The sequence below is a fragment of the Liolophura sinensis genome, chromosome 1 (genome assembly GCF_032854445.1).
Source record: "Liolophura sinensis isolate JHLJ2023 chromosome 1, CUHK_Ljap_v2, whole genome shotgun sequence".
In the NCBI taxonomy this organism is placed as follows: domain Eukaryota; kingdom Metazoa; phylum Mollusca; class Polyplacophora; order Chitonida; family Chitonidae; genus Liolophura; species Liolophura sinensis.
This window is the reverse complement of record NC_088295.1, coordinates 45,806,891-45,832,023: the sequence shown is the minus strand read 5'-3', so window position 1 is coordinate 45,832,023 and position 25,133 is coordinate 45,806,891. Positions and strand designations below refer to the sequence as shown.

Sequence of the window (25,133 nt, the reverse complement as noted above, 5' to 3'; positions counted from 1 at the left end):
TTATCAATGGCTTATCTCTTTGGCTGAACATGACTGGTATACTGACTAAATATTGTACTGACTTGTCTGGTTATAGTACCATGGATTGGTCTTAGGGGAACTGTCCCGTAGCTGCTCAGTTGGTGGGGCACTGGTTTCACTACATATATCAAGTAATATTGTAGTTGGGAAGCCTTAGTTACTTGTACATCCTCATCTTGTACCATGCAGTACGGAGAGATAAATTTGGACATATGTTTGTATTAATATGGATGAAGACCCCTGTTACTGGGGTCAATTGGACCCCTAAACATGGCTGTATCTGGTGAGTTTATATTAACTTTTATTTAACATTGTATGTATGTAGCAATTAAGAGTGGAAATTTCCTTCAATGTAAGTAGATCGTGTTCAGTTAAGAATTTCAAGATTTGCCTTATTTTCTGAGGCCAAAATATAGCAGAGCGAATGTGCTTGGTAGTAAATTTGCAGCACATGTAAAACATAATGTCTCCATATGCATACTTACTGAAAGTGCATGCATACCTTCTTACCATTCTGCAATTGAAGTGTGCAGTTTTGGAAAGCCATGAAAATTTTAAGTAAATTCCTATGCACATTCAACTGCATTTTTTTTTGCAGAAAAAATGCAGAAAAATGTTTATTATGTTTATAGCAGTGTTAATACAGCATTTGGAAAATTATGTTTGACATGAGTTTGTCACAGATGTTAAAAGCCATTCAGCTATCTCAGGGGGTTATCTGTGTTGACAGTGCCTGTACCCAGCAAAATGCCCTGGCCATGTGTGAACCCCTCTAACTGCACAGGGCTTGTGTAATCAGTCAAAACCACATTTCAACACTTACCACTTTTTCATGTTCAGAGACTCAAAGCTAAACAGGCAGCCTAGTGAAGCAGGCATCACCAGAATCACACTACTAGTGTTAAATGTTCTTAGTAATCTGGGCCCAGTTGTTCAAAAGTGTATTTGCTAATACTGGTATTCATATGTTATATTTAAAGTTTTAGCCAAACTTAGCAGCCACTGTATTTCTCTAAAGTCAAAGTCCAATCAGCAGCAGTTTTAGCTCACATTTAATATAATGTTACATAATTTTTTTTTAAGGCTAAGTACAAAATTGAAGACTTGGCTTAGAAATAAATCTGGTGTTAAGTCTTAAACCAGTATTGAATATCAGGGCCCTGGACCCTTTGAGTTACAAGTACCTAGTGTGTCTGTGAAAGCTTTGATCCTAGCTGCTCAGTTTTTTGTGTGGACTAAGATGCATTGGAATTGTAAGTGTTGATCACGTAGGCCTCTAGAAGGCTTGATTTGTTAGGCACGTCATTGTGCAGTCCCTATGTAAGCTCATGTTGTTAGGTCGTTGGAAGTTACGGTACTTTATAAAACATTATCGATAGAAAGGAAGGTCATATTTGGTTTATTAGACTTACAATATTGCTTTCAATCTATCGTATTGTTTGCATTTGTGAACCATGAGCAAAGGTTGCATTGTGGGAATCTTTTCCCTGCCTCATTTGCATGTAGTCTCATTGGTGATGGATTTAGTTTGGAGTCAATGCAACACCTTTAAGTATTCATCTGAACCAACTCAAAAATTCTGAATTTCTTCAATTTAATATTTTTATAATTTCTTTCATATTAAAGGGACATGTCCCTTTAATATACTGTTAGAATTGTATGGTAATCCATTGTTGTAGGATCTCCTTCAGTAGTGAAATGATTTGTTCTCCAGATTTAGAGAGGAGTTGACAAGCAGTTTACTTTCGAATCAAGTTTCAGTCTGTTGTCATTGAGGACAGTTCCCTGTAGAGTTAAAGCTCCAGTTTTGCAATTCATTTAGCTGTACATATAAATTTACCTTTTTTAATCCTTCAAGGTGTTGATAACAACTTGTAAAAGTAAAATCCTGGGTGTGCTGATTTAAGGTTTGTTAAAAACTGGCATGACGGATGATTCAAAAGTAATCATGTTGTGAACATAACAAACATGTAGACCTATTGATGCGCTCCGGGATTTCACAGGACACTGATTCTGTTCAGTGATAAATACAATATATATACTTATTGTGATGTGACGAATCTCATCTAATCGTAGTAAAATCATATTGGAGTTTTACAACTGGGAATATTTTACTGTACATTGATGTACTGTAGCCTAGGTGTATAGAGTGTTTTTGACTGTTAATAAATATGTGTAGACAAGTGTATAGATTATTAAGATATGATGACACATTTGGATGTTTACTTCCCTCTCAGTGGGATGACAACCTCTAAATTATAATATACAGTTAGGCTGGCATGTCATTTTAAATTGCTGATGAATTTTTACATGTATATAAGTTCAGTTATAATATACAGGTAGGTTGGCATGTCATTTTAAATTGCTGATGAATTTTTACATGTATACAAGTTCAGTTATAATATACCGGTAGGCTGGCATGTCATTTTAAATTGCTGATGAATTTTTACATGTATATAAGTTCAGTTATAATATACAGGTAGGCTGGCATGTCATTTTAAATTGCTGATGAATTTTTACATGTATACAAGTTCTACAGGTGTATAAACCAAGAAGGTTTGGATAAAAATGTAATATTGTTGTATTTAAACAGAAGCTGGTTATCACAAATGTTTCTGGCCAACAGCTGACGGTATAGGCTACTGAGGTTGGCCAATGTGTGCGTACAATATAGGGCTGTGCTCTTCTGAGTCTGGATGGCCATGGTATGGCTGTGGTATACCAGGGCTGCTGGCCGGATGCAGCTCCTGGGTAGTATGTTTGATAAAAGTGGCTATCTGTAAAAGATGAGATGGGATGAGCTCTGAAGACTGCCTGGTAGCAATCAGAGATCATGTGACAGGAGTTGCACTTAGCCCTCCCTGCCAGTGAAACTAAAGACCTCCCTAGCCCCACTACAGCTTTTTCTAGCTTTGCGTTTCCCTGTGTGTAAGCTTAGAAACGGCGCCTTCCCCAAGTGTTGGCGGAGATGGCATGCACACTTTTCACCAGCCGTATTATTTCCTACTCTCAAAAGGTCGACCGATCTAATTTTTTCTGGTCCCTTTTTTTTTTGGCGGGAGTATCTGTGTCAGACCTGTGCTCTGAGTTAAATTTCCACCGCTATCCTCCGCTCACTCATGAGTGGCTGCTCTTAGTAAATCTAAGGTGAGGGAAAGACAGGAGTTAGCCTCTAGTGATGGCACCCAACGTGAAATTATCAAGGTGTAGTGTGAAGTTGTGAGTTTGCAAGCTATGAAGTTTTGCATTGGCCACTGCCTGGGTAACTCGAGAGGTGAACATCCGAGACCAGTGTCTGTTTACAGGGGTAAGTCTGGTAAATTTTGGAGGGTTGAAGTCAGATATGGCAGGCGGTATAATATAATAACATCTGTCAGCGCTATACATGGGGAGTTAGGTTGGAAGCTGCCCTCCCAGTGCCACAGGCCCCTGTGTACATGTGCCACTGTAGCAATATATAACCACCACCCCCAGTACATCCACCTGTTCGGTTTGTGCTGTGAAGGGCACTTTGTAAGGCACAAGTACCACACCAGTTACACCCAGTAGCTAATCAAAGACACTTTTATTAGATCCTTGGTTTCAAGTGTACTGGTGTGTAGAGCTTGGAGAAGTGTTGTCAGGCACATTGATTGAATCATAGGCACCTGTGCAGTGTATGTGATACTGGTATAGAGGTAGAGTTAGAAGCTCAGGTAAACCTTCAGATGTCGTCGTTACTGTTGAGGATTTTGCATGTAAAAAATCTACTATAAAAAACATATGTACCAGCATGGAAAAATGTTAGTCCTATTTCAGTTTGTGAATCAGACATTGTTTGCATACATACAGAAACTCAATGCTCTTCAAGGAGTTTGTGCACATGCATGTAGGGATATTGTAGGGATTAAACACTTCCATTGTTACACTGTATTAGTATGCCTGCCCAAAAGATTAACAATCGATGATCTGTGTTGAGTAGTAGCTGCTCTGTATTACTTTCTGATGAGCTCCAATTTCAGAAACATTCTTATGGTACATCTATTGTGTTTGCCCCGAAAGGCATTTTTGTGGCCAAATAAAGGTCATGAAATATTATGTTTAGTGCTCCTACTTTCCAAACAAACATATTGGAGAACTGTTATATTTATTTATTTATTTATTTATTTATTTATTTATTTGATTGGTGTTTTACGCCGTACTCCAGAATCTTTCACTTATACGACGGCGGCCAGCCTTATGGTGGGAGGAAACTAGGCAGAGCCCGGGGGAAACCCACGACCATCCACAGGTTGCTGGTACATATATTTGTGTCCGATATTTTAGTATAGTTCATACCCTTTGAAGAATTGATGTATGTTTACCATGTTTGGTCAAAGAGAAGCTTTCCCCTTCCAGACTAAAGCAAATCTGAAAACTCAAACAGTAGAAGTCCCAAGCTTAGTATCTGTATTATTACAGGTCATGAACTCATTTGCTGACAGGCCAGAAAGTCAATCTATCTTTCAGGGTTTGCCCAAAGGACAGGATCATTAATGACCATACATAGCTTTCTCCAGGCTCTGAGTACCAGGTTAGGCTTAGGTGCATGTTTTCTTTATTATTGACTTGAGAACTATATGTATTTCACAGATTTTGTTAATATTGATAAAACATTTTCATTTTCCAAGTTCTATGATAATGAAGGTGTTCTGATTCTGTGGTCATTATAAATTTATAAACATCCTGTTTTTGGTCTGTTTTACAGGTGCTAATTGTATGAATTTTCAAAAATCTTACACCCTCACCATATATCAGAGGTTATAGCATCAGGGTTGAATATGGCATCTTTGGCACTTTGACCAATGAAGTGATAGAACAAAGGAGCTGTTATGACCAATCAGGGTGTCTGTCTTAAGGCCTAACCTAATTATTACTAACACATGTAGCTGCAGTACAGTCCAGAGACTGGCCTCAGCAAAGCAAAAAAAAAATGCATTTGCCTAATATGTTTGGAGTGTACAGGTTGGAGGTGTTGAAGTGTGACAGATTTGCAGTTTATATGTTAGTCCATTGTTTGAAGAGAAATCCCGATCACAAATTTAGCAAAGCAAGCTCCTATTCTATTTGTCCAAAGTGGACAGGAAAGGTCCTTAAATTGCTTATTATTTCATGGTATGACTCTTACACATTTAGATCTAATTAGCATAGTTGATAAATTGCTGTTAATGCTTTTATCAGTGTTGTGTTATTGGGTGATAAGATTGCCTCCAGGACTCTGGGAATTAGCTACCAATTTCTTCTAACCTATTTAAGGCTTCTCCTGTTTACAATCTGCAACCCTCTATGTGATGGTAGCAGAGTGGTGGTCTACACCTTCACATAGTTCACGGAAGTGACTGCAAATGCTCATTTGTCAGATTTACATTGCAGGGGAAAATCAATGCCATGTTTATGGTCATAATGCATAATAAAACATAACCAACAATTGAGCGTATAATTGACAGTGTGTATAATGGTCTCTGGGCCTAATCGATACCACAGCGCCATGACTGGTCTGCAATCAGCCATCATTCTCGTATTTGCCCAAGTTGGGTCATGATTTCCTGATGTGTGCGGGTTGGGGTAATTCCCCTAAAGGGTGTCTAATCCATTGGCTATCTCTCCTAACTATTGACTGCTGTGTGCTTCCATAGTGCCCCATAAATGCCCAATAAATTGTAAATATGTCAATATTGATAGAACTTGTAAATCTTCTAAACCTCATGCCAGGAGATGAATTTGAAAGCACCAACACTTGGGTACCTTAATGCACAACTTTAAATCGGATTAATTATTAATTCATAGGAACAGCTTATGCTTTTCCAGTGGTATAGCTATAATCTCCTTGAAATATTGAAATGATATACACGTATCTCTTTAGTGGTTGATGGCCGTTCTACTCACAGTCTTTTGAGTTATAACAGAGGATAGCTCTGCACAGATATGAAGTACTAGTTGTGGATGTTTTTTTTATTTGTTCGGTTGTGTATCCCATATTAATGTGGGATTGTAAGAATGCCGAGAGATTATTTTGTAAATTTTCTTGGAGTATAAACTTTAACACGAATGGTTTCATTTCACTCTTATCTCTTTGTAATCAATGACACGTATGATTCGACCTTCATTTACAAGGTCGACATCATGTGACTGAAAAATTGTTGAGTACGACGTTAAACCCCAAGCACTCATTCACTCACTCATTTACAAGCACTGTTTGAGCTAGCTGTTACAAACGACATTTCAGATCAGTTGTAAATAGGTAGAGTTTTTGAAAGATAATCTGTGTTATAGTTCAGATAATAGGTCCTTAGAAATGTGACCCAGTCAGGTCGCCAAAGTGGTTCATTGATAATCTGATGGGACGCCTGCAGAAGCAGGAAATTTATTTCACTTTTATTGCCAAACTATCGTCAAATTATTAGCCACACTACGGCACAGTGTTGCCCCTTTGAATCACTATGGACAGTTTCGGGACAGGGGTAAATACTAGCATTATGTAAATATACACTCATTTGTCAGTATTCATAGATATTGGTATAAGTATGCTCTGGCTATGTGGGTCGGTGGAAAAGTGACGGAGAGCTTTGGCAGTATATGATGTAACTTGTCAAGAGAACAGTAGCTATAACCTCATCTTAATCAGTGTGTCAGCCCCCCAGAATCAATAGTCATGCTGGGATCTGAACTACACCAAGTCTGTAGAACCATTATCTGGTCCTTAACAGGCTGGCTTAACTCTGAAGCCTGTAGACCAATACCATATTGTCTACTGCCTGGGACATTTTAATGGGATTGCATCAAGTTTCGCTTGTTCAACTCGTGCAGGCCAATTTCCTGGGCTGGATTTGCGTTATTTTGTGACTCATTAAAATGTTCGCGCATGGCTTTGGCCAAAGATATGATTTTTTTTTTCTTTTTCTGGTTGTGTTTTCTTCACTGTTTTCCCAATGGTTTTTAGCCATGCAAACATTGTGCACTATTGAGAAGTATTAAGACGACTTTTGTTTTTCTTGCACAGAGGCCAGTTTTGCTGTATACGCCCGAGCTGTTAAGGACAACTTCAACATCGACACTGAGTGCCTTAGTTTTAAGGAAGGGGACTATATATCGGTAAGTACATATGACATTCACAGCAGCACAGTTGTATACAGGGAGGAGCCACATGTAATCAGAATAAACATGAAAGGCAACACATGTTATTTATGCTAGATTCTTGTAGGCTTATATACAAATGCACAAGACAACCCCACCTGTTCTTTGACAGCATTTCATTTTAAGAGATGCAAGTCCTGGAGTCATATATGATTACTGAGAAAGAGGATTTGGGGTTAAATCTAAAGGATTGGTTTGTTGAGACATTTGGAAGTTGGCCGCCACGGCAGCCTTTTAGTTGCTAAGACACCCTTTTGCTTTTCTTAAGGCTTTGCTGACAACCGCACAATCGATGATGTCTGTTTGCCCAGTTGTACAGTCAAATGTTTTTTGAAGACCACTACCAATATGGTGCACGTACCTCTCTACTTATCAAGTGGAAAGGTTTGCGTCCTGCTATACATGTAACTGGCCTGCCTGAATCATTTCTTTGGGCTATTCCCAGGGTATCCAGCTCATAATCCTGACTACCACTCTGCCAGTGAAGAAGAAAATAAAAAAATAAAAAAAAAATTAAGTAAATAAATACAAGCATAAAATGTGAAATGGAAGGATCTGGTAAGGATCAGCACAGAAAGTGCATTTTCTTGTTCAGAATAAACTGACTTCAGGACAGTGGCAAAATGTTTATGTCTTTAGGATTTACACATATACCTGTTAGCTTTCTGCACACCTCAGTCTGTCTACAGAATGTGACCTGTGGCAAGCAACACATGGTTGATGCCAGTATCTTTCATTGCTGTCTTATAACTCGTTTCACATGCACAGTATGCTGACAGAGCTAAAAATTCAAGCCTTGACCGTAACCTTCTGAACTGATCAGTAATTAGTAATCCAATTCTCGGCAGAACAGAAATCCCCTCAAACACGGAAATAATATGAAATTGATCTACGGTTTTGCTTCCGGTGAAATTCTGTAAAACTTTCGTCAACTGTGGTAACCGGTGATCTGGCGGACGTATTTATGATGTTGATAGGGAAAGATTATTTTGTATGTACACTGTAGCATGCTGGGGCGTGCAGTCTTAACATGGCCGTGTTGTAGACCTTCAAATTTGAGGCAGTCTATCACACTCCTGAAGCAAAATCTGGGTGTTGCTACTGACACATGCTTGAGTTTTAGATCTAGAAATAACGCCAGGTCTTTTTTAAGGGGTGTGATAATCACAACACACTGGGAAGGGCAGGGGAATTCACATACATGTATGGAGGCAACCTAGCATCTGAACAACTCAGTTTCAGTTATTTTCCTCCTCATTTCTTGCATCTCGTACATGGGAAGGTCTGTCAGCAACCTGCAGATGGTCATGGGTTTCTCCCACCATAATGCTGGCCACCATCAGATAAGTGAAATATTCTTAATTATGGCATAATACACCAGGCGAATAAATACATAAACCATTTCTAGCATCACTTCTCCGTTCTTGCAAGTTTTATTGTAGGGTACGCTTGTTGGTTTTATGAGTGTCATACATCCATGTATATATGCATGTCCTGTTGCTTTGGGCACACTCTTGGATTGCAGTGGCTATTCAAATTATGCATGGAATACTAATGAATGGCAAAATCATAGGGAGTTTGTCGTCGCAGTATGGCGAAAATATTGCTGATGTGATGTTAAGCCGTAATTATTCATTCATAGAGAGTTTTATGGTTAAGACACTATGAAGACCCCATTGACAAATGTCAGCTGATTTATTACTTTAGCACTTGTTGATGGCCCGGTTGGATGTATACATGGTATGTATGTACCTCTGCTGGTATAGATGTACATGTACAGAACATGTGCAGGTAGTATCCCCTACTCCAGTGTTCGCCAAGAGTCCCAAGTTTAGAGCCAACACTATTACAGAAGACTAAACAGATCCTATTTAAAGTAAACATACTACATCTTTCACCAAACACCCTGGCCAAGTACTATATATGTAAAAGCCAAGATGTGAAGATGAGATGAAATATGTGACTTGCAACATTTTGGTTAAAATTATATTTTTACCCAAGGTAGCATTAAATTACTGAGGAGTCATCTGGTATTCATGATATAAACTAAGGCAATCAATGTGTACATTAAAAAGAAAATACATGTTCAAGATTGATTCAAATCAATTCTGCATGCCATTTGTTTCTATAAGCATATGCATTCCTTTCAGATCAGATATTAAGCTTTTTTTCAAAAGTTCAAAAGCAGACTCTCATTTTATCTCGTAGTCTGGTGGCGAGAAAACAAGAGATGAGCTCTGCGTATGTGCGGTCAGAGTTTTCTCACCATGCTTTTGGAACATATGTAACATGTGTCAGACTGGAAATAATTTCCACATTTTTGGCATTTTCCCAAACATATCGTCAGTGAATGGTCCGAAATAATTTTGAACAGCTTCTTCAAGAAGTTTGTGCAACAGAATTTATATCAGGTCAGTGATCGACAAATCTGAGCAAACCAAAACTTTGTCCCGCAAATTGATGGGCAGCTATGATGACGGGCTTGGTCTAAGGTCACATGTAGAAATGCCTGGGGCAAGTAACAGCACCAGTAAGGGCGAACCATCATCCAAGGCAAAGCCGTCTCAAAATCTGCGAAAATTTCAGATTGTAATCTTGACATTCCTGAGGAATGTTTAGTTGAACACAGTACGAGTGGTGTGCAGAGTGCTCAACCCCCTATGTCACATGGGCCGTTGAAATCACAACATGTTTCTGGCGTAAATCCATCCGAGCTGGTCAGAAAACTGTCCCGACTAGAGCAGTTAATTTCTGCTCAAAATGATGCTAACAAAGACTTTGGTGACTGAATTATGAATACCTTATCCCTTGAATACCATGATGAAGAGGATCATCAAGGTGATTTAAATTTTCTCCCTGTAAAGGGAGATAATGCCAGTAATGTTAACCAATTGGACAATTGCAAGCCTGACCTTGCAAGCAGACACTAGGTTTGGGGACCGCTTTAAAAGTTTCTAGCTCTGCTGAGCCACCTATTGATCTCAAAGTGGCTCATAGCTTAACCTGCTGTAATTCTTAAACGTTTTCATATATTTGCAAGGTGTTTATTCAAGGATATTCCGAAGGCATTATTCTGTGTTGATTCATAAAATTATATTTTTGTGTGAAAGCGTGAAATTGGCCAATCCAACCAATGTAGTTTTGTCCCAAGAATCAAATTGAAAATGTGCATAAATTGCACTCAGAGTTACTCTTTCGTATGAGAAAAGGTTATGGAATTAGGATAGAATATGTTAGAAAAATTGGAGGAGAAAACAATCAATGATACTATGGAAAGTCATGATACCCCTAGCAATTGTCCTGTTCTACTTGTTCCTAAGGTGACTATGACTATTTGGGAGAATATAACTGCGGAAACTAGATCAAATGATCTCAAACTACAACCGGTTCAAAAATGTCTGGTTAAGGCCATCAAAGGTATTACAAGTGTGGTAAAAAATGTGTACTCACAGGCTTATTAAGATTCTCTGGCTTGCCTTTCAAATGCTTATTTTGAACTCAACATGTCACGTGTGAACTCATAAAACCCAAACTGAATCCTCGTTTTGCACATCTGTGTAAACCTGGTGTCAGAGTTACCGACAGTCTCTACAGGGACGATTTGGAAAAACAAGTTAAAGATCATTATGAGGCACAATTAGGGCCACTAGACATATCACTAGGAAGCTGACATACAGAAGCAGCGACTGTTTTTTTGGCTTTCTTATTTGAATTTCTTGTTTCAAGTACTTCTTGAGATGACAGTGTTGCTTTGAACATCTTGTGTTATCTTGACACTTGTCGCGAGATAGATAGATGGAACAAGAACTTACCTGTTTGGAGTTTGATCTGTATTTTTTGAGTAGTTATAAGTGGAGAGATAACATGCCCATCTCTCCACCAACCATGATTGATATGCTGGATACATTACATTGTGGTTATTTTTCCCTGTCTTTCCACGTGTTGAAGGCTGACCACACATGTGCAGTGCTCATCTCATGTTTTCTCTCCACATATACTTACTCATAAAATAGAGATCAAACTTCATTCTCATTTAGTCTATCTGTTTTAAGCCTCATGAAATTCTCATTGATTTAAGGTACTTTGTACATATTCCTATGATTGAGTTTCATCTTACAGAAAGTACCTACAGAAATTAAATTATAATCATACATACATGCATTAGTGTATGAAAGCACTTGAACCATCTTCTGGTTAATTAAGTGCCAATTTAGGGTCAGCTGTGAACTTTCCATAGACTGGGAAATGTGTTTACACTCATGTCTCTATCAGGGTCATCAAAGACATCCAGGTTTCCAAAATAACACTCTCAAAGAGATACGTCTGTTCATTAGATGGCCATGTTAGACTAAGTCAGAGATTGAGGGATCCTTTGAGTCACTGTTTATGTTCTGTGCGTATTTTTTTTTATGGATATGCCGATCAAATTATGCCCTAGTAAGAATTATTTGTAGCACAGTTGCCCAACCTGTTGGTATCTGCAAGACTTTCACCCCGACCATCTTCAAGAAAAACCAACATAAACAAATTTACATGTAAACATAAAGAAATGTTGACAGTATCTAAATGTGTGATGTTTTGAGGCCACCCTATGTACATGTAGTTCTGCTAACCTTTTCTTACCAGCCTACCTTAGTTTTCACGCACTGGGTTTGTACACCTAAGAATTGTTATCTCCAGATTGGCCTTGGCCTGGCTTTATACATTGATGTGTTGTTGTACACCTCAGTATGTGTCATTTTGTAGGTTCTGGAGCAGAACCCTAATGGAGTGTGGAAAGGCTATGTGGTGAAGGACGGTTACATGGCCAGGCCAGGCTTCTTCCCTGCAGACAAAGTGGTTCTGGTCGAACCCTCAGGTAATGTATAAAGCGATTCAGTTAGTAGCTAATTGAAACCTTATCGTGGGTGACACTGGACTTGATGGCGATACTAATATTGGAAAAATTACGTCTGATTTTAGATAGTTTGCCAGTACATATAGCTGTGTCCAAATACAAGGCATGGTTCTGTTTACCTATATTTTTTAAAATTAACATTTAATATTCCCTGATTGTTGAAGATATGAATATGTTTACAGTCATCGTCTCCAGTGCTATATTTGCATTGATTACATATATTGTGTATTTTATGTATGGGCTATGACTGCAGTCTACAAGTTGGTAAGTGTTTTGTTAGGACCATGTATGTTCTACTTTCAATCTTTGGGGTTGTTAATGTCACATAAGGTTGTTAAAATTGATTTCTCTATGTCATGCAAACAACACCTGGTATATGTAAGTGAAAACCAATATTAGACAGGGTTGTGTTTTGTGAGGCTTATCTCATCCTGTAATCCACTGGGAACATCTGTCCAGGTGAAGTTGAATACATTTCTGTAGAAATGTTTACATGTGTTTGATCGCCCCGATAAGAGGCTTAGTTACCTGTAAAAGTCATGAATACAAACTACTGATTGTATCTGCTCCAAACTATCTGATCTGTAGTCTGCCAGTCATACGCCCTTGTTCTAGACGAATGGTCTCAGATTCATCTCTATAAGGGTTTGACACATGTACATCCATGCAACTGCTATGACCGCATGTCATACATACATGTATGTAAGTCTTCACATATGTGTAAGGGACACATATATTTTAGTTATTGTTTTACGAGAAGAATATATCTTTTTTTCATGTCCGGGGAGAGTATAGAAATAAAATAAAAACTTAAAAATCCTCTAGTTTGTTGAAAATCTGAACTATCCTAGCAAGTTTTCTTGTTTAAGATAGATTTACATTAGTGGAAAGCCAAGAAAGAAAATGAAAATCATAAAAACACAGAGATTGAACAAAAGAAAAGTGTGGATTTTCACTTTTATTTTTATTCCATTTTTATATTTTATGTAGTTGGCTCACCTGTAAAACGCAAAATGCTAGAAGAGTTTTGTTAAGCCTACTTGATGTGTTTTCAAGCATTTCACTGGAATTCAAATGATGTAAAAACGTTAATTTACAATGTGCCTTAGATCATAAAATATTTACTCAAACACACTTTGCTTCAGATTGCCTTTTTTTGGTCATCTCAAATTCAGCTGCGTCATTTTTCACTCCTCAGCAGTAACACATCTATAAGAATGTGTGTGTGTGTCAGTTATTCCTTTCAGGGACCTGTTTTACAGAATTCTAATTTGTTACATTCCGTAGAGATATGCCACCATGGTAGTTTGTGTTTTAAGGCAGCCCTACACACTCTTTGTATAACAGGCTCCTGGTGTGTAGTGTGTTGTAACCAGAAGTTACAAATTATCTGTTTATCAAGTTGTGAGGTGAGCGTGTACATTGTCTGTTACAGACCCTGATCATGGAGGTGTCCAACTTGTTCATTCTTCTAATCATCCACAGGTAATTATCATCCGACAAATGTTTTGCCTTAATTACCAACCACTAATTATTTCACAAAAGAGCCAAAAAAAAAAAAAGTATTTCCATCTAATTTGTTGCTTCTCTAGATACAACAATATTCCAGTATTTGCTATGTTTCCAGACATCACAAAAAAAAGTATATATTTATAGATCAACGTATAGACCAATATTGCCTGGACATGCTTTAATACTTTTGCATGGTGTAAACACACAAGACTTATTGTTATATTCCCTGTGAAAGGTTTTTGGTAATGCGTTGTTTGCCCTTGAAAACATATGGGGTGGGAAGATTAATGCTGATAAACTGTAACATTTAGTACTGAAACAATTTTTCATTTTGCCAAAGACCACTTAGGACATCTGACTAAGAGGAATAGAATTCTCAGAATCAGGGAAAATGAGGAACTTATACATTTTATACAAAAGTTTAGGTCAAGTACATTTAATATTTTCATTTTTCTGTAAGGAGTTTTCCAGAACTTGTGACTTTTTGCTTTTTACAGTATTTTCATGATGGTGTGTTGCTGAACCATGGTGATGACCGTCGCTGCTGGGACAGTAGTGAGGAGATGCGGTCAGCGGGACTGTCCAAGGAGAGCCTTCTGGCCAGCAATAGGAACAGCTCAGCCAGCTGTGACAGTGGACGTGGGGTCAGCACTGGACAACTGGACTCCAGGGTAAGCCAGCACCCAGGGCTAGTGGATATCTTTGGTCAGTGTGTTATGTACATGTGTACATACAGTACATGTATCTATGCTTCTCCAGGTTGTGATGGCTTCATGAACACACAGCATTCTGATGCTTTTATGTGGACTTTATTCAGTGCATATAGTTCAAAGCTGCATTAAAAAAAAACAAAAAAATTATTCTCTGCTGTTAAACTACCAGGTTTGTTGGCTTCTTCTACCTAACTCTGCAGAAACTGTGATCTTTTACCAAAAGAACAAAAGAGTGCACCATTTAGACTTTTTTTAGGTGGGTTATTAGTGAGGCTATTCCATTCAGACTCATGGAGATGCAAAATCCATTTATTGATCTGATTTGTGCATTTAGAATATTCAGTTGTACATGTATTCATGTTTCTGAAGTACTGTAAATGTATGCCATTTTAATTTCCTTTGACAACAGTTTTGAAAAAGGTGAAGAATTATTTATTGCCTCCAATATGTGATACTACATTAAATTGGAGCCTACAGCTATAAACCATAATTACATAAGCTCCCTACTTGCAATGCAAGATTTGAAGTGAATCCTTGCAGTTATTAAATAAATTTACATAACAGATGGGTTTTTAGGTGTCTTGATCTAAGAGGGGAAAAATCTCCATTATTTGAAGAAAAGAGTTCATCTCCCTGTTCTGTGCTCTAAATCTGATGGAATATGAAAATGGCTTTTCCATTCTAAGAGAGAGAAAAAAAAATCCTGTTCAGTCTTCATTTTAGAATGCACATCATGATAAAGGCTTTTTGGCAGCCGACATGGTTTTGTCTGCCATTAAATGAGCAACATGTATTTTATCTGCTTACTTGGACATGTAATTGTCAAGAACATGTTTATAAATCTTTGAAAGCTCTTACTTCATGCTCATGAATAAACTATTACGGCAGAATGGAAACCATAATCCAAAAGAAAATCTGACGCAAATCTTTTGATACTCCATGAATCCTGATTGCTTTGATCAAACAGCTTTGAGTGTCACCTTGACATCATCAGCTGTCCATGTTCAAGGTCATTAGGATCTTCCAGATCAACACTACCTTTGCCATTTATTTCACGGCAGTGGGTTCTAATAATTAGTACAAATATGCATATTTGATACTCGATAAGCTGGAGTTCCATGACCAGGAATTCACCTTGTACTTTATAAACCATGACTACATTCACACCATTTCATGCTGACACTAGAATGGTTTTGAGTGTCAGCATGACACCATGAATTGTTCATGATCAAGGTCATTGGAGTCATCACTGCTTGTGTGGTTATTTATTTCATCTCAGGAACAGTGCATCATAATTATTAGGATGAACATGCATATATGAACTTGGTATGTTTGAGTTATGGCCCGGAATTCATAGCATCAATCAGCTATGTACCAAAACCTTCTCACAGGTCATATATCAGAGCAGTTGTTATTGCTATACCATATTCATTGGCACACAGGCAGGCTGGAATCCCTCCAAGTACGGCTGAAAATGAGATGTAGAATTGGAATGATACATCTGGCTAGTATACACACGTACACATGATGTAGCTGTTTGACCAGGAGGGGGGTGTTTATTCCCCACCCTGGTCATGTGTTTAGTGACTGTCTTAGGTTACATATACCAAATATCTGGCTGGAATGTCATGGCCCTGTTTTACCTTTGGTCAAGCCATAGTTATTCCAGGTCAAGCATTATAGAAAGTTCATTCATAAAGGGCAGAGATTCCTTTAAGCTTCTTAGCAGAAATGGCTCCTTCGCTGTGAAATTCTTATTTCAACATATCCATTCAAACGTTGATATGTAATGTAAATAAATGAACATGTTCTAAAAATGTTTTCATTCCATAAGACTTTTTTAAGACAGGGGTGGGAGGGATGAGTTTAACTGAAGGTTTGTTTGTCTGGATTCAATTGCAAAGTTGTAGTCTTTAAACTTTTTCACTTGTGTCAGTTGATGCATTGAACATGTCAGCTTTCTGTGCATCAAAATAGATACTTTACTTCTACATCAAGTTACCCAGATGATGTGGAAGAATGTACCTCACACCCACGTTGAATTAAAACAAATGCTCACCCTTTAACCTACTGCCACTTGTATTTGGAAACAATCCTGGCATTGTCTCAAATATGGAAATACATAGCATGGATTTGGCCCTAGGGGGATTTCCTGTTATAACCCCTTGTAACCTGCCCCTTCAATCACTGAAAAATGCAATTTTGTGGAACTGTCAAACCAGTTATGCTCATCGAGAGCAGCATTTGCTGTTGCTCTCTGGGGACAGCTTTCCTTGGGCAGATAATTCAGCTGAGGGCCTGTCATGCTTGTGTATTGCTGTGGCTGTATGCCTACTGCTCCTCCTCCAGTACATTGTTACTGTGGGACAGTCAGATAATCTATTGTTTGTGATCTCTATCTCTGTTTGTTCGTCCCAGTTTGCAGATGAGAGTGCACAATCAGCTCTGTCCAGCACTAATGCGAATTGTTCAGGTTTTTTGCACCTACCTATTTAGAATATTGAATTTGCCATCTGGCAGCTTTGTGGCTGAGGTTGGTTGAGGATTCGTGTATGTGACTTTGGTGGCGCTAATCAGTGTAATAGAATCAGGACATATCAACCTTATTGATACTCATTTAATCTGACAGCAACCATTACCATCATAGCACATTTTAATATGTAAATGTAGAGATGCCTCCTGGATTAGAGGTTAGAATGCTAGCGCAGCACAGCGACTAAGGAGCCCGCTCATCAATGCGATCCCTGTGAGTTCAAGCCTAGCTCGTGCTGCTTCCTCTCAGGGTGTTCGTGGTAAGGTCTGCCAGCAACCTGCACATGGACGTGGGTTTCCCTGGGGTAACTCCCATAATAACTGCTATTGTATAAGTGAAATATTCCTGAGTATGGTGATAAATACTAATAAAATAAATGAATAACTGTGTGCATGTACGTATAATGGAAAAACTAGAATGTAGTGTTTATTAGTGAATCGGCATTATCATATGTTTATGTTTATTTCACTTAATTGCTTAAATAAACATGATAAAAGGAGAATGAGCCCATATGGGCCCAGACTTTGATTGCTGTATGTAGTAAAGAAAGAAATAATGTTTTGTAGTAATTTATTCATAAAGCTAAAGAGAATTTGCATGTCATTAGATGAAATAGAGTATACCAGAGATTTTACGGAAAAAATCTATATTCGCTAACCAGATCAAATTTCCTGTATTTACCAAGAATAGCTCAAATTATTGCCTTTTAGTAAATATCAGATACATACTATTTATAGTCTTAAAATGACTAAAAAAAGTTGTAAATTTTAAGAACTTTATTACTGGTTTTGAAAGGTAACATGTACGCAAACGAGGCAGATATTTTGTGAAAGGTAACTATTAAGGATATTCTGAAATAATACCACAACCTTTGGACACAATTTTGCCAAAAAATCACCAGTAATGCCTATTTAACGTAAGCTTAAATTGCATTTGCATTATTTACAAACAGAAAAGTTTTGCAAATGTTCACAATATTGAGAAGATACTTCTGGACCATTTGGTGTTGAAGGCAGGGCATATTTGGGTAGTTGATCAGGTCTGAAACCATATGGACTGTGTACACATACAACTGTAGTGTTGAGTGGTGCTCCTGTTAGGTGATCTTTGTGCGCCCATGTGTGTGCGCAGTGTTCGTACATGTGCCTAACAAAGCCTACAAACAACTGGGTTGGGAAAGTCATTATGACATAAGTCTGGACTTTATCAGATGGCTTTCAAAGGTAATGATTAGGTGTGCCGAGGCTGTTTGTGTAGTGAGGACTTGTCTCACCTACCCTGTCTGATGTCTGTACGACTAGATCCCATTACAAACGCCAACATGCACACTTTATAACAGACAGGAGTACTTGGTCTACCCAGAATCAGGGCAGTCCCCACCCAGACAGATTTAGGTTCTGTTAAAGTTTAGATGTTTAGAAGACTTTGTATGACTCAATATACCTCCAGGAAAACATTACATACTGAGTCAGAGAAAAAATAAAACTCCCCCCCCCCCCCTCCCCGCCTCCCACCTCACAAAACAAAAGTGTGATTTGTCAATGCATGTAAACAAAAGTCTACATTTCTAAGAACTCTAGTGTTTGTTCATGTTGTTATTGATACAAAGCCTGTCTTATTCTTTCCATATACCCTTCCAACCTAATGCAGAAGAATGTTTTAACACAGGTGATACTTGATACCTTTTGGTAACACATGAGCTATTTATTCCTCCAAGAAACTGAAAATGGCAGGTGCCATTAAAACTTCAGTACTTAACATTCAAAGTTGAGCCACCCTCATACCTTCACCTGTTTCCACAAAAGAGTATTTTTTAAAGCAACCGTTATGCATATACATGTAACTACATGTGACAGATAATTTAGCTTGATTCCAATGTTTGCATAGTTCCATCTATCAAGTTAAAAGCTGAGGTGTCAGTGAGCCACTGACCTTAGTTTGCTCTCTTACAGTCTTAGTCAGCCTAATGTACATACTGGATCATAATGATACCCCTGTGGTTTGGTTTTACATCGGTATACTTTGTCACCGAAATCCAAGCACCAGCAATGATATTCGGCATGTGATTGACCAGGGGTTTAGCCACCCTGACGCCCTCTTGTCAGAACCATGCTTTTGCAGGCCTAATGGCATGAGTCAGGTCTGTTTGACCAGGTCATTGGGCAGTGGTCGTGATTTGATGGCTGTCTGCATGATCTGATTTGATGACCAGTTATTGTATCAGGGGGTGTATTCTTCTAGTACTGACCCTGCTGTCATCACCGTCCATTTTGCGGGTCACTTTTCATTCACCAGGGAAATCTCTGTGACATGACTATAATACAACCAGTCACCCCATCAAATTTATTATACTCTCCTATTGGTCCTATTGAAGCCTTGTCCATCTCTAATTTAATTGAAATTCGGTTTGAAGAAGATATTAATATACACGTGCCGTGCATTTCGCGAGGCATACTGAATACAAGTGAACTTAAGGCAAGGAAAAAGAAATATTGTGTAAAAAATAGTGACATGTATGAATTGCTTCCTTTGCATGTTATGTTTTATCATTAATCTTAATTATCCAATCCGGTGTTTGGGTTTTAAGTCAGGTGCGTGTCACGTCTGAAAATAATTTTTATCAATCTCAAATACATACATGTGAGACTGATGGGACTGATATAAACAGTGTTTTTTTTTTTTTAACATCAACACATTCGAGAGGCCTTTTTTCTTCAGGTATTCTGTGTTTGTTTAGATTCAGGTTATGCATTTGTAATAGTAATTCTGAAAATGGAACTATTTAGACCAGAGTTCTCATCTTCCAGACTGTGTTGTCATGTTGATGGGACTCGTATAAACAGTGTTTTGTTGAACATCAACACATTCAAGGAGGCCTTTTTGCTTCAGGTATTCTGTATTTGTTTAGATTCACGTTATGCATGTGTAATTATAGTAATTCTGAAGATGGAACCATTTAGACTAGAGTTCTCATCTTCCAGGCTGTATTGAAAGTATAGATATATTATGAATAACTAAGAACCGTTGAAGAATTAGGTCAGGTTAGTTACAGGTGTGTAAGATGTATGATAGAAAAGTGCAGTCTTTATAGCTGGTTTTTTAGCCGTAATGTACTGGCCAGCAAATACTGTACAATAATATTTAACTTGATTTTGAAAATGCCTGTCAAGGGAATTGAGTTTCCGATTACATAAGAAGTCCTACCAGTCAAGAGGTAACACAAAAAGTGGGTTTATTTCCATTCTTGAACGTGAATGTTCTCTATTCTCTTGCTTAAATTTATGTAAATCACATTGTTTCATTCAGGTGTTAATTGTAAAAGTAAATGGAAGTTGTAAGAAGCATTTACCTTTATATATCATAGTCAGCTTTCCTAATACATGTAGCAGCGATATTGAATTTTCTTCATCTTCAGAAAAAGAAAGGGGGTTAACTACACGTAAATGAACATGTATAAAGTACAAGGATCTGACATATTGCCAGTGGCTGTGTTAGGATAGAGGGCATTTATCAGTTTGTAGTGTAATTATATTTTGCTATATTTACACAGGAAGAATCTGTGAGGAAAGAAAGAGGTGAACCTTTAGTAGCCTTTCAGCTGTGACTGATATTCACACAGACTATGTTTGAAGACAAAAGTAACAAAATGTAGTGTAAATAACTATAAATATTACCCGCGTGCAAAACTGACCTGGTCAAGCCTTACTTGACCCTCATCATTAAACAGGTCAGCTGACCAGTGACCTTGTTGTAAAGGTGTCCTTATAATGTCAGAGTAAACTATGTTGAAAACTCTAGCGGGCTCTTGCCAACTCTTTCTGTGTGGTGTATTTTAGGCACAGCTTTAACAAGAGAGTTTATAATTATAGCCGGTTGTAGTGTTGTGGGTCTCCTCCCGGATCCATTTTTGCCCCTCTCAGTACAGCTATAGCTGCTTGCCTCTCACTCTGGCTCGCTGTCTCTCATCTGGCCAGTGCTATAGGTGCCATCTGCACCTTACCAGCTCACCCCCACCAGTCACCTGTCAGCAATTACAGAGCTGTGTGGGTGTTAGAACATCACCACCGCCTTTATTTATCCCTCTCTGATTTCACACTCAATCCATACTCCAAAAACTCCCACCGAACAGAAAAAATTCTTTTTCTTCATATTTTGGTTTGTTTGTTGTACTACTGAGTATTAGAAGAGAGGCAGCGTAAGGTGGTTGTACTGTATTTCACATGATGGTAATTATATTGAAAGGTTTGTTTTTGTTCGATAAACATTGAAATAGGGAAGTTTTACACCATTCTTTTCATGTTTTATGATATCATGTTTTTATTGTTGTTCAAATTTTGTCGAATATAAAACGCTGGTGAAGTTGCTGGGAAGACAAAAAGAAAGCGTGAGTAATATAATTGTCTTTTCTTCAGAAAGCTATTGGTTTGGTCTGCTGTGTTTAGGATATTGGTTAGCTATAATCTTTTATTTTTATCTATTCTAGATTGCGGCCAGTTCTGCCATTCACCTGAACAGCCACCGCCTGTCCAGTCAAAGTTACGAATCAGGAGTTTCTTCAAGAAGAAGTTGCCATAGCAACTCGAGTTCCAGTTTGGGAAGCTTAGACAAGTTGGAAGAGAGTGGTTTCTCCAGCCAAGTGAACGTAGCAGAACTATTCCAGGCTGGCCTGACTGTATGTTTATCTACCCTTCTTATCTGCACACTACCTCATCTAGCACTGAGAAGAAACATTAATCCTGAACATTTTATGACCAGGTTTACACTGATAATCCAAATACTGCAGGTGTTCTAGTTTTCATCGTGCTTCGCTTATTTTGATGTATTGTATCTGATCCAATTTTATACACCAAAAAGGCTATTTGAAAAGCCATTAAAGGTTATAATGTATTTTATGCTGACTTAATGGTTTTCCAGAATGATATCAACCCACCTTCTAAACAGTCCTCAACACAATTTTCTAATAATTGTAAAATCAGGCAAAATGATGAACTAAATCATTTTTAAGTCCAAATAATGTATTTATGTTGAGAAAGAAAAAAAATATCAGAATTTACTCGCTTGAGGTGTTTTAACTACAGGCTCAGCATCAGCGTTCATTTGAGTCAAGAATTTCATGTCAAGACGGAAAAATATTTAACATAAGAATGTTTGTTTGTTCAGTTTGTAGCTTTGCACCGGAAATATATGTTGTCAGTTCATAAATCATGAGTAAAATTGCATACCAAGGATGCATTAAATTAAATTGAATTTGATTCATCTCCCTGCCTAGGGCAAATTAGATTTGAAGCAAGGAAATTTCCTTATATTAAATTTTCAAGTCAGATAACATATCCTTGATTTAATGGCACAAAAACATGTCATTGTTAAAGAGAGAAATTTTGATTTACATTATAGCAGAAGTTTTTCTGGAATTTTTTTATTCATGTGTATTTGTTCACACTTTGAACTTACAATGTTATTGGCAAACAAGCAAAAATTCACAGTGGTTACAAAATCCTGGGGAAAAAAAATCGTGTTGTCTTGCACTCAGGTCCCTTGTTAAGTTAATGAACAATGTAATAGATAAAATGTCAGAATTTGACAGAGAAACATGTAGAGCTGCATGTGGTACCTAAAAAGGATATATGGCTTGACATGTGTTTTCTTCTGTTGATATACTCTTCATGGCCATAGTGTGTGTTCACTAATTTCTTGACATGGCTTGGTAAAGCTTTCTCTTGGATATGACACTAGTTGTCCTGCAATTTCTTGACATGGCTTGGTGATACTTTCTCTTGGATTTGACACTAGTCCGTCTGTAATTTCTTGACATGGCTTGGTGAAGCTTTCTCTTGGATTTGACACTAGTCGGCCTGTAATTTCTTGACAGGGCTTGGTGATACTTTCTCTTGGATTTGACACTAGTCATTCGGTAATTTCTTAACATGGCTTGGTAAAGCTTTCTCTAGGATTTGACACTAGTCAATCGGTAATTTCTCGACATGGCTTGGTGATACTTTCTCTTGGATTTGACACTAGTCAGTCTGTAATTTCTTGACATGGCTTGGTGAAGCTTTCTCTAGGATTTGACACTAGTCAGCCTGTAATTTCTTGACATGGCTTGGTGAAGCTTTCTCTTGCATTTAACACTAGTCAATCGGTAATTTCTCGATGTGGCTTGGTAAAGCTTTCTCTTGGATTTGACACTAGTCAGTCAGTAATTTCTTAACATGGTGTGGTAAAGCTTTCTCTTGAATTTGACACTAGTCAATTGGTAATTTCTCGACATGGCTTGGTGATACTTTCTCTTGGATTTGACACTAGTCAATCGGATTATTTCTCGACATGGCTTGGTAAAGCTTTCTCTAGGATTTGACAATAGTTAATCGGTAATTTCTCGACATGGCTTGGTAAAGCTTTCTCTAGGATTTGACACTAGTCAATCGGATTATTTCTCGACATGGCTTGGTAAAGCTTTCTCTTAGATTTGACACTAGTCAATCGGTAATTTCTCGACATGGCTTGGTAAAGCTTTCTCTAGGATTTGACACTAGTCAATCGGATTATTTCTCGACATGGCTTGGTAAAGCTTTCTCTAGGATTTGACAATAGTTAATCGGTAATTTCTCGACATGGCTTGGTAAAGCTTTCTCTAGGATTTGACACTAGTCAGTCAGTAATTTCTGAACATGGCTTGGTAAAGCTTTCTCTTGGATTTTTGGCATGTTAGGTGCTTGGCCAATACAGTTGTTTGAATCTGGATTCAGGTTCCTGAAGAGCTGAGGTGGTTTAGTGTGGTTTCCTCCATGGTCACCTAGGAACCTGACTCCTGTCACAGAATGATGGAAAGATTGGGGCTTATACCACTATACCACTGCACTGGTAGTACTTCACCCCCTGCCATAGACATCTTCAGTGAAGGATGTGGTAGTTTACCAATCAAATATACCATGTGTACTATAGCTAACATGACTAATCCATCGATCAGTAGATCCAACCTGTTCCTGATAAATAGGGCTGTTCTAGTTGTAAGGACTTGAGCGTCTGACCTTAGCCGATTGTTTATGAGCAAACCTAGATAATGTATACTGTAGCAGAATTCCTGTGATGTGTCAATGCTATAGGCCCCATATGTCCGTAGTGATGTGCCAGATACTCATGTGCCAAATACTTGTTCTTCTGTACTTACAAATGTACATGTAGTATAAAAAAAAATGCAGGCCAGAGTGTCTATAAACATCTACAGGAGGGTGTATTTTTAAGCTTATAAAGTTTTTAGCCCATTCATCTTACTTGGTCATAATTGGCATCATCCAAAGTGTGCTGTGCAGTTTGCTTCCTTGTGAGCATAGTGAGAAAGGCAGTGTTAGTGAGAAAAGTTGTATTACACCAGGAGGCTAAATTGTTGTAGGCTCTTTTACATGAGGAGGCTAAATGATGATAGGTTCAGTTGCATGAGGAGGTTAAACCATGATAGGCTCTGTTACACAAGGAGGCTAAATCATTATAGGTTCTGTTGCATGAGGAGGCTAAATCATTATAGGTTCTGTTACTTGAGGAGGCTAAATCATTATAGGCTCTGTTACTTGAGGAGGCTAAATCATTATAGGTTCTGTTGCATGAGGAGGCTAATTCATTATAGGTTCTTTTGCATGAGGAGGCTAAATAATTATCGGTTCTGTTGCATGAAGAGTCTAATTCATTATAGGTTCTTTTGAATGAGGGGGCTAAATCATTATAGGCCCTGTTACGTGAGGAGGCTAAATCATAGATTCAGCTACGAGATTCTAATTCTAATTTTTAGGACAGATATTGGAAGTGCTGAAAGCAAAGAATTACATTTATCTCTCAGGGTTTTTTTGGAAAAGTAAAGATGTGAATATGTTGCTCATTAGATGGACTATTACTCCTGCTACAATTACATGTATATTGACAAAAAAGAGCAGACCTGGTGTCCCAAAAATGATAAGAATTAGGTAAGGCTAAATCATTATTTGCCCTGTTACATGGGAAGTCTAAATCATCATATGTCCCGTTTACATGATAAGGCTAAATCATTATAGGTTATGTTACACGATACGACTAAATCATTATGTCCTGTTTCAAGATAAGGCTAAATCATTATATGCCCTGTTACATGATAAGGCTAAATCATTACATGTCCTGTTACATGATAAGTCTAAATCATTATAAGTCCCATTACATGATAAGTCTAAATCATCATAGGTTCTGTTGCATGAGGATGCTAAATTATTAAGTAGGTTGTATTAAATGGTGAAGCTAAATCATTAAGTAGGCTTGTTGATATCAATCTAGTAATATTATA

General features: G+C 37.9%; 1 protein-coding gene across 1 annotated transcript in view; it reads left to right on the top strand.

The window, feature by feature from the left end:
• LOC135481723 (caskin-2-like) overlaps positions 1–25,133 on the top strand; it is a 75,984-nt gene that overhangs the window by 27,557 nt on the left and 23,294 nt on the right. Inside the window, exons 9-13 of the mRNA XM_064761387.1 lie at positions 7,040–7,131; positions 11,920–12,031; positions 13,506–13,555; positions 14,080–14,253; positions 21,312–21,500. Of these exons, the coding sequence (XP_064617457.1) occupies positions 7,040–7,131; positions 11,920–12,031; positions 13,506–13,555; positions 14,080–14,253; positions 21,312–21,500 (617 nt within the window). The remainder of the gene's footprint in view (positions 1–7,039; positions 7,132–11,919; positions 12,032–13,505; positions 13,556–14,079; positions 14,254–21,311; positions 21,501–25,133) is intronic.